At 41.7% G+C, this 13941-nt stretch overlaps 1 protein-coding gene across 2 annotated transcripts in view; it reads left to right on the forward strand.

The window, feature by feature from the left end:
- Positions 1–13941, forward strand: part of PHIP (PHIP subunit of CUL4-Ring ligase complex) — a 225043-nt gene that overhangs the window by 117147 nt on the left and 93955 nt on the right. For both annotated transcript variants that reach the window (XM_077289845.1, XM_077289846.1), the window contains exon 15: positions 8609–8743. In XM_077289845.1, coding sequence (XP_077145960.1) covers positions 8609–8743 — 135 coding nt within the window. The remainder of the gene's footprint in view (positions 1–8608; positions 8744–13941) is intronic.

Genomic DNA, 13941 nt, shown 5'->3' on the forward strand with positions numbered 1-13941 from the left:
GGACAAACGGAGCGAACTAATCAGACTCTGGAGGCTTATTTGAGGTGTTTTGTCTCTTCTGATCAGGATGATTGGGTGACCACCTTGCCGTTGGCTGAATTTGCCCTTAATAATCGGGCTAGTTCCGCCACCTTGGTTTCGCCATTTTTCTGCAACTCTGGTTTCCATCCTCGTTTTTCCTCGGGACATGTGGAGCCTTCTGACTGTCCTGGGGTGGATTCTGTGGTAGATAGGTTGCAGCAGATCTGGAATCATGTGGTGGACAACTTGAAGTTGTCACAGGAGAAGGCTCAGCGTTTTGCCAACCGCCGCCGCGGTGTGGGTCCCCGACTTCGTGTTGGGGATTTGGTATGGCTGTCTTCTCGATTTGTTCCTATGAAGGTCTCCTCTCCCAAATTTAAGCCTTGCTTCATTGGTCCGTACAAGATATTGGAAATCCTTAATCCTGTGTCCTTTCGCCTGGATCTTCCGGTGTCGTTTGCCATTCACAACGTATTTCATAGGTCCTTGTTGCGGCGGTACGTTGTGCCTGTGGTTCCTTCTGCTGAGCCTCCTGCTCCGGTGTTGTTTGAGGGCGAGTTGGAGTACGTGGTGGAGAAGATCTTAGATTCTCGTCTCTCCAGGCGGAGGCTTCAGTACCTGGTCAAGTGGAAGGGCTATGATCAGGAGGATAATTCCTGGGTGGTCGCCTCTGATGTGCATGCGGCCGATTTAGTTCGGGCCTTTCACGCCGCTCATCCTGATCGCCCTGGTGGTCTTGGTGAGGGTTCGGTGACCCCTCACTAAGGGGGGGGGGGTACTGTTGTGAATTTGCTTTTTGGCTCCCTCTAGTGGTTACTAGTTATTTGACTCTGGGTATGTCAGTCATCCCTTGTATGCTCACCTGGGCCGTTAGTTCAGGGGTGTTGCTATATAAGCTCCCTGGACCTTCAGTTCAATGCCTGGCAACGTTGTAATCAGAGCTAATCTGTTGTGCTCTTGTCTACTGATCCTGGTTCCTGCTAGATTAAGCTAAGTCTGCTTTCTTGCTTTTTGCTATTTGTTTTTGTTTGCATTTTTGTCCAGCTTGTACTTAATCTGTATCCTGTCCTTGCTGGAAGCTCTAGGGAGCTGGTGTTCTCCCCCCGGGCCGTTAGACGGTTCGGGGGTTCTTGAATTTCCAGCGTGGATGTTTGATAGGGTTTTTGTTGACCATATAAGTTATCTTACTACATTCTGCTATTAGTAAGCGGGCCTCTCTTTGCTAAACCTAGTTCATTTCTATGTTTGTCATTTCCTCTTACCTCACCGTTATTATTTGTGGGGGGCTTGTATCCTACTTTTGGGGTCCTTTCTCTGGAGGCAAGAGAGGTCTTTGTTTTCCTCTTCTAGGGGTAGTTAGTTCTCCGGCTGGCGCGAGACATCTAGCGACCAACGTAGGCATGTTCCCCGGCTACTTCTAGGGTTGGCGTTAGGAGTAGATATATGGTCAACCCAGTTACCACTGCCCTATGAGCTGGATTTTTGTACTTCGCAGACTTACCTATTTCTCTGAGACCCTCGCCATTGGGGTCATAACAGTTCTTTTCCATCACTTCTCTCCTCAGTCTGACATGGCTGCTTTTTGTGAAACTATCTGCGTCCTCCTACTTCAAACTCTTATGTTCAAGGTTACTGCTCCTGCCTGTCATCTAATCCCAATAAAAGGATGGCTTGGTCCTACCTGTCCAAGACTTGAAAAGACTAAACAGCAATGCTGTGGAGTCGGAGTTGGAGTCTGTGTCTATTTTAGTGGAGTCTGTATAAAATGGACTGACTCAAACTCGTAAAATTATATAATAAATTGCGTACATTAGTTGAATGCAGGATGTGCTGTATATGTTTTCTTGAGAATTTGGAAACATTTTTGAAATGTCCTATAAATGTCTGTTCTGTTCCGTTCCTGATCTATGAAATGGAGCTCGGCTTTTAGTGGAGATGAATCTGTGCTGTACTTTATGTACATGCTCAGTAGTGAGGCAGTGCTGTGGCGTCTGACGTTTGTCTTAACTACCCTACAGTCCTGCTCAACAGTCTTGTGCAGGGATTTATGATTTTGGATGGAATTCCTGTGATCCATAGTTGCACAACTCAAACTCGAAGAGTTCCTTTTTTCTGTAGGCCTGTGACGCATGCGCTTTCATTCTTACTGTCGGGTCAAATCAGCAATTGAAAAAGTATAGATATAAACACTGGCGCTCAGCAAATGACTGACCCAAGGGTAAGATTTGTATAAAGAGCTGCTGGTGATTGAAGCAGGTTCTGTGTATACCTGCTAGAAAGCAAAGCCTAAAAAAACAAGAATATATCACCGCGCTACTCCATACATGTGTAAAGCCAAATTGTGAAGGGTTCCTTCTGCGCACCTGTCCTTCTCTGTCGGTGATGTCACTCCGAAACCCCGCCCATCCCATTTCCGCCGCATACTCAGCGTGTTGCCGGCCGAGGCACCTGTGATCATTGTCGGCGTCTAGTGCAGCGGTTCCCGCACACCGTCGGTGATGTCACTCCGAAACCCCGCCCATCCCATTTCCGCCGCATTCTCAGCGTGTTGCCGGCCGAGGCACCTGTGATCATTGTCGGCGTCCAGTGCAGCGGTTCCCGCACACCGACTGTGGTCACCCTCTGCAGCACAGCGGTTAGTCTTCCGGACGCAGGCACACCACTTGTCGTCCCCACAGCCAGGATCAACCCAGGGCAACCTAACAGGATACTATATCCACATCTGAATAACAGCATATTCACGCATTATTAAAGGATTCACCACCAACTATCCACCACTATCGATCTTCTAGCGGTCACACGACCTCAAGGCAATTCAGGGAGATCATACCCTCTCCCACCAATTGTTGGGATCATCACCTCACTAAACTAAGTGCCACTCATCAGATCCGTCCTTTTGGCATAACCCCAGTAAGTTTCTCTTCATTTGCATATTTAACATCTTCACAATTTGGCTTTACACATGTATGGAGTAGCGCGGTAATATAGTCTTGTTTTTTCAAATCAGCAATTACTTTGTTGTTTTATTCCCCTCCTCTTGAGCTCCCACCAGCTTCCAGGTCTTCTCCAAGATCTTTATTCACCTCACTGCATTAATTATACAATGAGGTTGTGAATTTCTCATATCTGGCCATTTTTTTTCGTGAAGAACTGTCCAGAGAAGACAGTTTGTTCAGTTCAGATCAACTCTGGATCCTCAGTAATTTTTTTAAATCCCTGTGTTGGACAACATCATCACCTGTGTGAGTTGGGTATTTTTTCTCCCTCCAGGCAGTATATAATTTATTAGTCTGAGATTTCTCCTGGGGAATGGAAGCATTTTCCTAGTTTTAACCCCTTAATCCCATATGACGTACTATCCCGTCGAGGTGGGGTGGGCCTTAATTCCCACCGACGGGATAGTACGTCATATGCGATCGGCCGCATGTCAGCTGACTATCGCAGCTGACATCCGGCACTATGTGCCAGGAGCCATCACAGACCGCCCCCGGCACACTGCGATCAAACATGATTGCAGTGTTCCGGCGGTATAGGGAAGCATCGCGCAGGGAGGGGGCTCCCTGCGGGCTTCCCTGAGACCCCCGGAGCAACGCGATGTGATTGCGTTGCTCCGAGCGTCTCTTACCTCCTATCCCTGCAGCAGGCCCGGATCCAAAATGGCCGCGGCATCCGGGTCCTGCAGGGAGGTGGCTTCACAGCGCCTGCTCATAGCAGGCGCCGGGAAGCCTGGAGGAGCTGTGCACGTCAGATGGCCGATCTGACACAGTGCACAGCAAAGTGTCAGATCGGCGATCTTACACTATAACATGATGCCCCCCCGGGGCAATGTTATAGTGTAAAAAATATATATATAATTCAGATGTGTACAAAAAAATTTAAAAAAATTCCACCAAAAAAATGCAAAAAAAAAAGAAAAATATTGTTCCTATAAATACATTTCTTTATCTATATAAAAAAAACAAGCAATAAAAGTACACATTTAGTATCGCCGCGTCCGTAACAACCCAACCTATAAAACTGTCCCACTAGTTAACCCCTTCAGTGAACACCGTAAGAAAAAAAAAAAGAGCCAAAAAACAACGCTTTATTATACCGCTGAACAAAAAGTGGAATAACACGCGATCAAAAAGATGGATATAAATAACCATGGTACCGCTGAAAACGTCATCTTGTCCCGCAAAAAACAAGCCTCCATACAGCATCATAAGCAAAAAAATAAAAAAGTTATAGTCCTCAGAATAAAGCGATGCCAAACTAATTATTTTTTCTATAAAATAGCTTTTATTGTATAAAAACGCCAAAACATAAAAAAATGATATAAATGAGAGATCTCTGTAATCGTACTGACCCGAAGAATAAAACTGCTTTATCAATTTTAGCAAACGTGGAACGGTATAAACGCCTCCCCCAAAAGAAATTCATGGATAGCTGGTTTTTGGTCATTCTGCCTCACAAAAATCGGAATAAAAAGCGATCAAAAAATGTCATGTAACTTTTTTGTTATAAAAAGCGTCTTTTAGTGTGTGACAGCTGCCAATCATAAAAATCCGATATAAAAAACGCTATAAAAGTAAATCAAACCCCCCTTCATCACCCCCTTAGTTAGGGAAAAATAATAAAATAAAAAAATGTATTTATTTCCATTTTCCCGCAAGGGCTAGGGTTAGGGTTGGGGCTAGGGTTGGGGCTAAAGTTACTAGGGTTGCTAGGGTTAGGGCAAGGGTTAGGGCTAGGGTTAGGGCTAGGGTTAGGGCTAGGGTTAGGGCTAGGGTTGGGGCTAGGGTTAGGGCTAGGGTTTGGGCTAGGGTTGGGGCTAGGGTTAGGGCTACAGTTAGGGTTGGGGCTAAAGATAGGGTTAGGGTTTGGATTACATTTACGGTTGGAATTAGGGTTAGGGGTGTGTCAGGGTTAGGGTTGTGGTTAGGGTTACTGTTGGGATTAGGGTTAGGGGTGTGGTTGGATTAGGGTTTCAGGTAGAATTGGGGAGTTTCCACTGTTCAGGCACATCAGGGGCTCTCCAAACGCGACATAGCGTCCGATCTCAATTCCAGCCAATTCTGCGTTGAAAAAGTAAAATGGTGCTCCTTCTCTTCCAAGCTCTCACGTGTGCCCAAACAGGGGTTTACCCTTACATATGGGGTATCAGCGTACTCGGGACAAATTGGACAACAACTTTTGGGGTCCAAGTTCTCTTGTTATCCTTGGGAAAATAAAAATTAGGGGGGCTAAAAATCATTTTTGTGGGGGAAAAAAAAGATTTTTTATTTTCACGGCTCTGCGTTGTAAACTGTAGTGAAACACTTGGGGGTTCAAAGTTCTCACAACACATCTAGATAAGTTCCTTGGGAGGTCTAGTTTCCAATACGGGGTCACTTGTGGGGGGTTTGTACTGTTTGGGTACATCAGGGGCTCTGCAAATGCAACGGGACGCCTGCAGACCAATCCATCTAAGTCTGCATTCCAAATGGCGCTCCTTCCCTTCCGAGCTCTGCCGTGCCCAAACAGTGGTTCCCCACCACATACGGGGTATCAGCGTACTCAGGACAAATTGGACAACAACTTTTGGTGTCCAATTTCTCCTGTTACCCTTGGGAAAATACAAAACTGGGGGCTAATAAATCATTTTTGTGAAGAAAAAAAAATAAAAAAAAAAAAAAATATATATATATATATATATATATATATATATATATATATATATATATATATATATATATATATATATATATATATATATATATATATATTTATATGTTTTCACGGCTCTGCGTTATAAACTGTAGTGAAACACTTGCGGGTTCAAAGCTCTCAAAACACATCTAGATAAGTTCCTTAGGGGGTCTACTTTCCAAAATGGTGTCACTTGTGGGGGGTTTCAATGTTTAGGCATATCAGGGGCTCTCCAAACGCGACATGGTGTCCCATCTCAATTCCAGTCAATTTTGCATTGAAAAGTCAAATGGCGCTCCTTCCCTTCCGAGCTCTGCCATGCGCCCAAACAATGGTTTACCCCCACATATGGGGTATCAGCGTACTCAGGACAAATTGTACAACAACTTCTGGGGTCCAATTTCTTCTCTTACCCTTGGGAAAATAATAAATTGGGGGCGAAAAGATCATTTTTGTGAAAAAATGTGATTTTTTATTTTTACAGCTCTGCATTATAAACTTCTGTGAAGCACTTGTGTGGTGAGCACTTTGACCCACCATCTAGATAAGTTCCTTAGGGGGTCTACTTTCCAAAATGGTGTCACTTGTGGGGGGTTTCAATGTTTACGCACATCAGGGGCTCTCCAAACGCAACATGGCGTCCCATCTCAATTCCAGTCAATTTTGCATTGAAAAGTAAAATGGCGCTCCTTTCCTTCCGAGCTCTGCCATGCGCCCAAACAATGGTTTACCCCCACATATGGGGTATTAGCGTACTCAGGACAAATTGTACAACTTTTGGGGTCCATTTTCTCCTGTTACCCTTGGTAAAATAAAACAAATTGGAGCTGAAATAAATTTTGTGTGAAAAAAAGTTAAATGTTCATTTTTATTTAAGCATTCCAAAAATTCCTGTGAAACACCTGAAGGGTTAATAAACTTCTTGAATGTGGTTTTGAGCACCTTGAGGGGTGCAGTTTTTAGAATGGTGTCACACTTGGGTATTTTCTATCATATAGACCCCTCAAAATGACTTCAAATGAGATGTGGTCTCTAAAAAAAAAAAAAAATGGTGGTGTAAAAATGAGAAATTGCTGGTCCACTTTTAACCCTTATAACTCCCTAACAAAAAAAATTTTTGGTTCCAAAATTGTGCTGATGTAAAGTAGACGTGGGAAATGTTACTTCAGTATTTTGCGTGACATATCTCTGTGATTTAAGGGCATAAAAATTCAAAGTTGGAAAATTGCAAAATGTTCGCCAAATTTCCATTTTTTTCACAAATAAACGCAAGTTATATCGAATAAATTTTACCACTATCATGAAGTACAATATGTCACGAGAAAACAATGTCAGAATCGCCAAGATCTGTTGAAGCGTTCCAGAGTTATAACCTCATAAATGGACAGTGGTCAGAATTGTAAAAATTGGCCCAGTCATTAACGTGCAAACCACCCACGGGGCTTAAGGGGTTAAACCAAATATACTCTAGGTCTGTTCTGTCTCTGTAGATCAGCAGTGGCTGACATAAAAATCACATGGCCCCACGGCCAAAGTATGTCATATTGCAATGCTCTCGGCAGTCCACATCCACGGAGTAAACTATTAGGCTATGTTCACACGATCCTTTTTTTGATCCTTTTTTTTTCAGGTCCTTTTTCCATGCAGGGTACAGTCCAATGTTACTCTATGGAAAACAAAAACCGCTGTGCCCACTATCCTTTTTTTCTCAGGCAAATCCGCGAGGATTTGCCTGCAGAAAAAAAGAAGTACCATGTCACTTCTTTCTGCGGATTCAGCTCCTGTTTTCAACAGGCACCAATAGGAAAGTGCTGTTGAAAACCCGCAGAGGAATCTGCAGAAGAAACTGCAGGAAAATCAGCAGTGCAGTTTTACACTGCGGGTTTTCCAAATCAGGACCTGAAAAAAAAAGGATCAAAAAAAGGATCGTGTGAACATGGCCTTAGGCTGCTTCTGACATAATCACAATGACCACAATGTCAGGGTTCTAACCTGTACTGCAGGTCTTGGGGCCCACAGACCTATACAGTGGACATGTTCTTCACTATTTGTTCAGTGTTTTCTCTGCCTTTTATATTTCTTTGTTCGTTCTCTGCCCTGGACACAGGCCATCCTATCGCTGCTAGTAGCTCTGGACTGGCTTTGCCGGGCATGTCTCCATAACCAAATGCAGTGGGGCGCAGACATTATGTGGTCTTCTCCTCATCCTGTTTTTTTGCTGTCCAGTTTAGTTTTGCCTCCTGAAAGGGACAATTTCCTGCACTGAAACGTTTTCTGCATAAAGAGTTAGTCATTCTTGGTGAGAGTGGCTTGCTACACCAGTCCGCAGATATTCTATGGAACCTTAGGATCACTTCTGCCCTCTCTGTGCATTAAGGTTTTTCTGTGTTTTTTTTTTTTTTTTTTCCCCCCCAGGGTAATTTTTGTAAAGTTACCTTCTTGGGGAGTCATCACTCCCCTTTAGCAGGTTATCTGAGCTACCTACACTCTCTCTTCTGCAAGTCCCCTTACCTTGTGCTATTTCAGTTCAAGGTATTATTGCTATCTTTATCATTTTTCTCCTAATATAATTTTGCCAAGGTTCAGTGTCCATTCTGTGGAGCAGTCTTCCTTAGGAGCTTGTCACAGCGGGAACTAGTTGATGGTTTCATAAAAAATTAGATGATTTGTTACATTATTATGCAACTGTAAAATTCTGGTTCTGAATGGTTTTTTTTGGTACAGATCAAGAAACAAACTGTGTAGCTAATACAGTTGATAAAACAAAAATTGACATGCTTTTTAATGCTCATTGCTAACAAGATTTTAAGATAAGCATTGAAGGTCAATAACTAAATGTTGTAAATAGGATATTAAGATTTGTTCTTGATTTTTTTTAATTTTTTTACTTAAAGCAGTTTATATTACATGTTTTCAGGGTCACGAGGATGAAGTTTTTGTACTTGAATCTCATCCATTTGATCCACGAGTGTTGTTTTCGGCAGGACATGATGGAAATGTCATAGTCTGGGATCTAGCTCGCGGGGTCAAGATCCGATCTTACTTTAACATGGTAAGCCAATATCTGGTTGCCGATTGTAGAGCTCTGATATAATATTTGTGTCCGTATTCTCTGTGACATGAAGATGACTGCTAGTTTTACTCTGATTATATACATTTGGCCTTGTGTGTGCTTCTGATGTACATTACATTTATAGAATTTCTTGAAAAGAATAGACTACTTTTATGAGTGATAAAATTTTCAGTCCGATAGAAGGGGCATGACCACATATATTAAGGGTATGTGCACACGTTGCGGATTTCCTGCGGATCCACAGCGTTTTTTGCAGTGCAGAAACACTGCAGATCTGCAAGTGATTTACAGTACAATGTAAATCAGTGTGGTAAAAAAACCCCGCTGTGCTGACGGTGCGGAAAATTCCGTGCGGAAACGCTGCAGATTAAAAGAAGTAGCATGTCACTTCTTTTTAGTGGATATGCAGCGTTTTTGTACCCATTCCATTATAGAAATCCGCAGGGGTAAAAAACTCAGAAAATCTGCACCAAAAATGCACAAAAAACGCGACAAATCCGCACCTGCGTTTCCTGCCAAGAGATGGAGAATCTGCACCAGAAATTCCTAAGTCTAATCCGCAACGTGTGCACATAGCCTAAAGGTGCATACCCTGCATCCTTACTGGCGAAATCAAAGTACATGTTTTTTTTATTTATTTGAATCCTAATAAATTTAGGGGCAGTTGACTACACATGGTAAGTTTAGTTCTTACATGTACATGAGAATAGCATAGCTGCATACAAGCATGGAGTTGTACGTAGCTATACATTACTCTGATTTGTGTGTTTCCATATTGTGGCACATTATTTTTTTTTCTCCTATAGCCCTTCATTTTAATGTGACTGAGAATGCCATTTCCAAATTCTAGTTGTATATAGTGTAGCTCCATAATACAGTCTCATTGAGTATCATATGGTGGCAAACAGAATGTATATGGCTCCAATTATTTTTTTTAATGTTTTTTTATTCCACTGTTCAATTTTCTTTGCAATTTAAGTTCACCCATACTGTACTACGGTATTTGTACATGTTGTAACTAACCCTTTTCTGATCTTATACATAGATAAAATAGGGAAAATAAGTGTGTTGATACTCTGCAGATTTTGCAAGTTTTCCCACCTACTAAGAATTGAGGTCTGTAATTTTTATCATAGGTACACTTCAACTGTAAGAGACGAATCTAAAAAAAAAAAATCCAGAAAATCACATTGTACGATTATTAAATGCATAAATTGCATTTATTGTATAAAATAAGTATTTGATCACTTACATAACCACCCAGGATTCTGGCTCTCACAGACCTGTTAGTTTTTCTATAAGAAGCCCTCCTACTCTTGACTCATTACCTGTATTAATTGCACCTGTTTGAACTTGTTACCTACATAACATACCTGTCCACACACTCAATCACACCTCAACCTCTCCACCATGGCCAAGACCAAAAAGCTGTCTAAGGAGACCAGACACAAAATTGTAGACTTGTGCAAGGCTGGTATGGGTTGCAGGACAATAGGAAAGCAGCTTGGTGAGACCGCAACAACTGTTGGCACAATTATTTAAACAATGGAAGAAACACAAGATGACTGTCAATCTTCCTCAGCCTAGGGCTCCATGCAGGATCTTGCCTTGTGGGTTAAGGATGATTCTGAGAAAAGTCAGGAATCGACCCAGAACTACAATGGAGGACCTGGTCAATAACCTGACAAGTGCTGGGGCCACAATTTCAAACATTACCGTTAGTATTACACTACACTGTCCTGGATTAAAATCCTGCAGGGTATACTAGGTCCCCCTACTCACACCAGCACATGTCCTGGCCCGTTTGAAGTTCGCCAATGACCGTCTGAATGATCCAGAGAAGGCATGTGAGACGATCATTTGGTCAGACCAAAATAGAACTTTTTTTTATCAACTTCACTCACTGTGTTAGGAAGAAGGATGAGTACAATCCCAAGAACACAGTCACAACCGTGAAGCCTGGTGGGGAAAACATCATACTTTGTTGCTGCTTTTCTGCAAAGGGGACAGGATGACTGCACCATATTGAAGGGAGGATGGATGGGGTCATATATCAAAAGATTTTGGCCAACTACCTCCTTCCTTCAGTAAGAACATTGAAGATGGGTCATGGCTGGGTCTTCCAACATGACAATGACCTGAAACACACAGCCAGGGCAACTAAAGGGTGGCTCCATAAGAAGCATTTCAAGGTCCTGGAGTGGCCTAGCGAGTCTCCAGTCCTTAACCCAATAGAAAATCTTTGGAGGGATCTGAAACTCAATATTGCCCAGCAACAGCCCCCAAACCTGAAGGATCTGGAGAAGATCTGTATGGAGGAGTGGGCCAAAATCCCTGCTGCAATGTGTGCAAACTTGGTCAAGAAATGCAGGAAACGTCTGACCTCTGTAATTGCAAACAAAGGTTTCTGTACCAAATATAAAGTTCTGTTTTTCTATTGTATCACATTACTTATTTCATGCAATAAAATGCAAATTTCTTATGGCAAAATCATAGAATGTGATTTTTTTTTTCTCCCTCACAATTGAAGTGTACCTACAATAACAATTACGGACCTCTCCACTCTTTGTAGGTGGAAAACATGCAAAATCATCAGTGTATCAAATACTTATTTTACCCACAGTACATAATACACTTGGACCCTGATTTATCAAAACCAGCATTTCTCTCATTGGTCTTTATGAGGGGGCATGTAAGAGTTTGATGCTCCTGATTAAATAAGAGGCACATGCCTCTTAATGAGTCAAACGCCACTGATGAGTGGCGTGAGCCTCAAATTTTACTTCAGTCCATGACTGGAGCAAGATTTCTGGCCTAAATAATGGCACAGCTTATCAGGAATTAGACAAGCTGTGGTGTCACGCCCTTTCCATCCATAGGTTCGCCCATTTTGGCGGAGTTGGGAGAAACTGGTGTGAAAATGCCAAAAGTCACAAAGAGAATTCTGGCTAAATTGCTTTGATGAATCTGAGCATTGATGTTTAGAAATAGCCACCATTCATAAACTTTCAGTACAAGTTCTATAAATGTGTTACTGTGACACTGAAAGGGAATGTCTGTGCAAAATTAAAGTATAAGTGCTTCATTATATTACAAAATAAAAAATGAGGCTGTACTCGCATACGAACACTTAATTGTTTCCAGCACAAGGCTGCACAGTAGTCTGCGTTGACACCGGAAGGGAGATGTCTCCATTCAAGTGGTAACAGGACTGGTCATAGTAACCGATAATGTGTTCTTGAAGTCACCTGACCATGGCAGCCAATCACAGGTGCCTTCCTTCTGGGTGTAACCGCAGAATACTTTGTAGCATGTGCTATTTATAGATGAATGTCTGTATGCGAATATAGCCAGATTCGGTCAATATGGCAATGTGAGGGCTTGTTTTTTTGCTGGACGAGTTGTACTTTTGAAAGACACCATTGATTTTTAACATATCGTGTACTGGAAAACGGGAAAAAAAATTTAAATTGCGGTGAAATTGCAAAAAAAGTGCAATTCCACATTTGTTTTTTGTTTTGCTTTTTTACTATGTTTACGAAATGCTAAAACTGACCTGCCATCATGATTCTCCAGGTCATTACAATATCATAGACATCTAACATGTCTAGGTTCTTTTTTTATCTAAGTGGTGAAAAAAATTACAAAGTTTGTTCTAAAGGGAAAAAAAAAAAGTTACGTAATTTTCCGATACCCGTAGCATCTCCATTTTTCGTGATCTCCGATTGGGTGAGGGCTTATTTTATGCGCACTGAGCTGACGTTTTCAATTATGCCATTTTGGTGCAGATAAGATCGCCTGTTACTACATTTTGACTTTTTTTTTTCCTGTTACGTCATTTAGCGATCGGGTAATTCTTTTGTATTGATTGGGCGATTTTGTACACGGCAATACCAAATGTGTGTGTGTTTTTTTTGTTTGTTTTTTTTCTAATGAAGCAAAAGGGGGGAGATTATAGATATAGATAGATAGATATATATATATATACCGGTATATATATATATATATATATATATATATATATATATATATATATAGATGTGTGTGTGTGTGTATGTATATATATATGTGTGTATGTATATGTGTGTGTATATATATATATATATATATATATATATATATATATATATATATATATACACATGTATGTGTGTGTGTGTATATATATAAATATATATATATATATATATATACACGTGTGTGTGTGTGTGTGTATATATATATATATATATATATATATATATACACATATATACACATGTATGTGTGTGTGTGTATATATATAATATATATATATATATATATATATATATATATATATATATATATATATATTTATTTTATATTTTTTTTTTATTTATTTAATTTTTTATTTTTTTTTTGTCATGCTTTACTAGTCTCGCTTTACTAGAAGCTGCCATAACCTGATCGCCTCTGCTACATACAGGCGATTATCCGATCGTCTGTATATAGCAGAATTCTCCACTTGCTATGAGCGCCGACCGGGCGGATCTCATAGCAATCCGGCAGTGACAGCCATAGAGGGCTGCTGGAAACCTCTGGTTGTCACATCAAACCATCGGCGGCCCACGTTCATGTGACATGGGCGCTGAAGGGCGAGCTTTCTGGCACACTTGCCGGAAGCGTGTGTTAAATGCCGCTGTCAGTTTGACAGTGGCATTTAACGGGTTAACAGCCGCGGGAGGATCACTATTCCTCCTGCGACTGTTAGTGGCACATGTCAGTTGTTCAAAACAGCTGACATGTGCCAGGAGATGTGGGCTCACCGATGGAGCCCACATCAAAAGTAGGGTGTCCGACATTGGCGTATTATGCCTGATGTTGGAAAGGGGTTACTATACTAAGCCACTGATAAGATGTTAAAGGGCCACTGTCACCCCCTCCAGCCGTTATAAACTAAAAGAGCCACCTTGTGCAGCAGTTATGCTGCATTCTAACAAGGTGGCTCTTTTAGTTTTAGGTTCAAGTATACCCAAAATAAAGCATTTTGATACTTAGCCACAATACCGGTCTCTAGCCAGGGAGGCGGGTCCTCACTCCCCAGCTTGAACCGCTACTCTGCCATCACTCCAATCTTCAGGGGCTTTCGTCGCCGCCCCCTCAGCGCTGTTTACGCTTCAAAACCGGCGCCTGCGCTGTGTACTACTGTGCTGCGC

This window comes from Ranitomeya variabilis, chromosome 2, assembly GCF_051348905.1.
Source record: "Ranitomeya variabilis isolate aRanVar5 chromosome 2, aRanVar5.hap1, whole genome shotgun sequence".
Lineage (NCBI taxonomy): Eukaryota > Metazoa > Chordata > Amphibia > Anura > Dendrobatidae > Ranitomeya > Ranitomeya variabilis.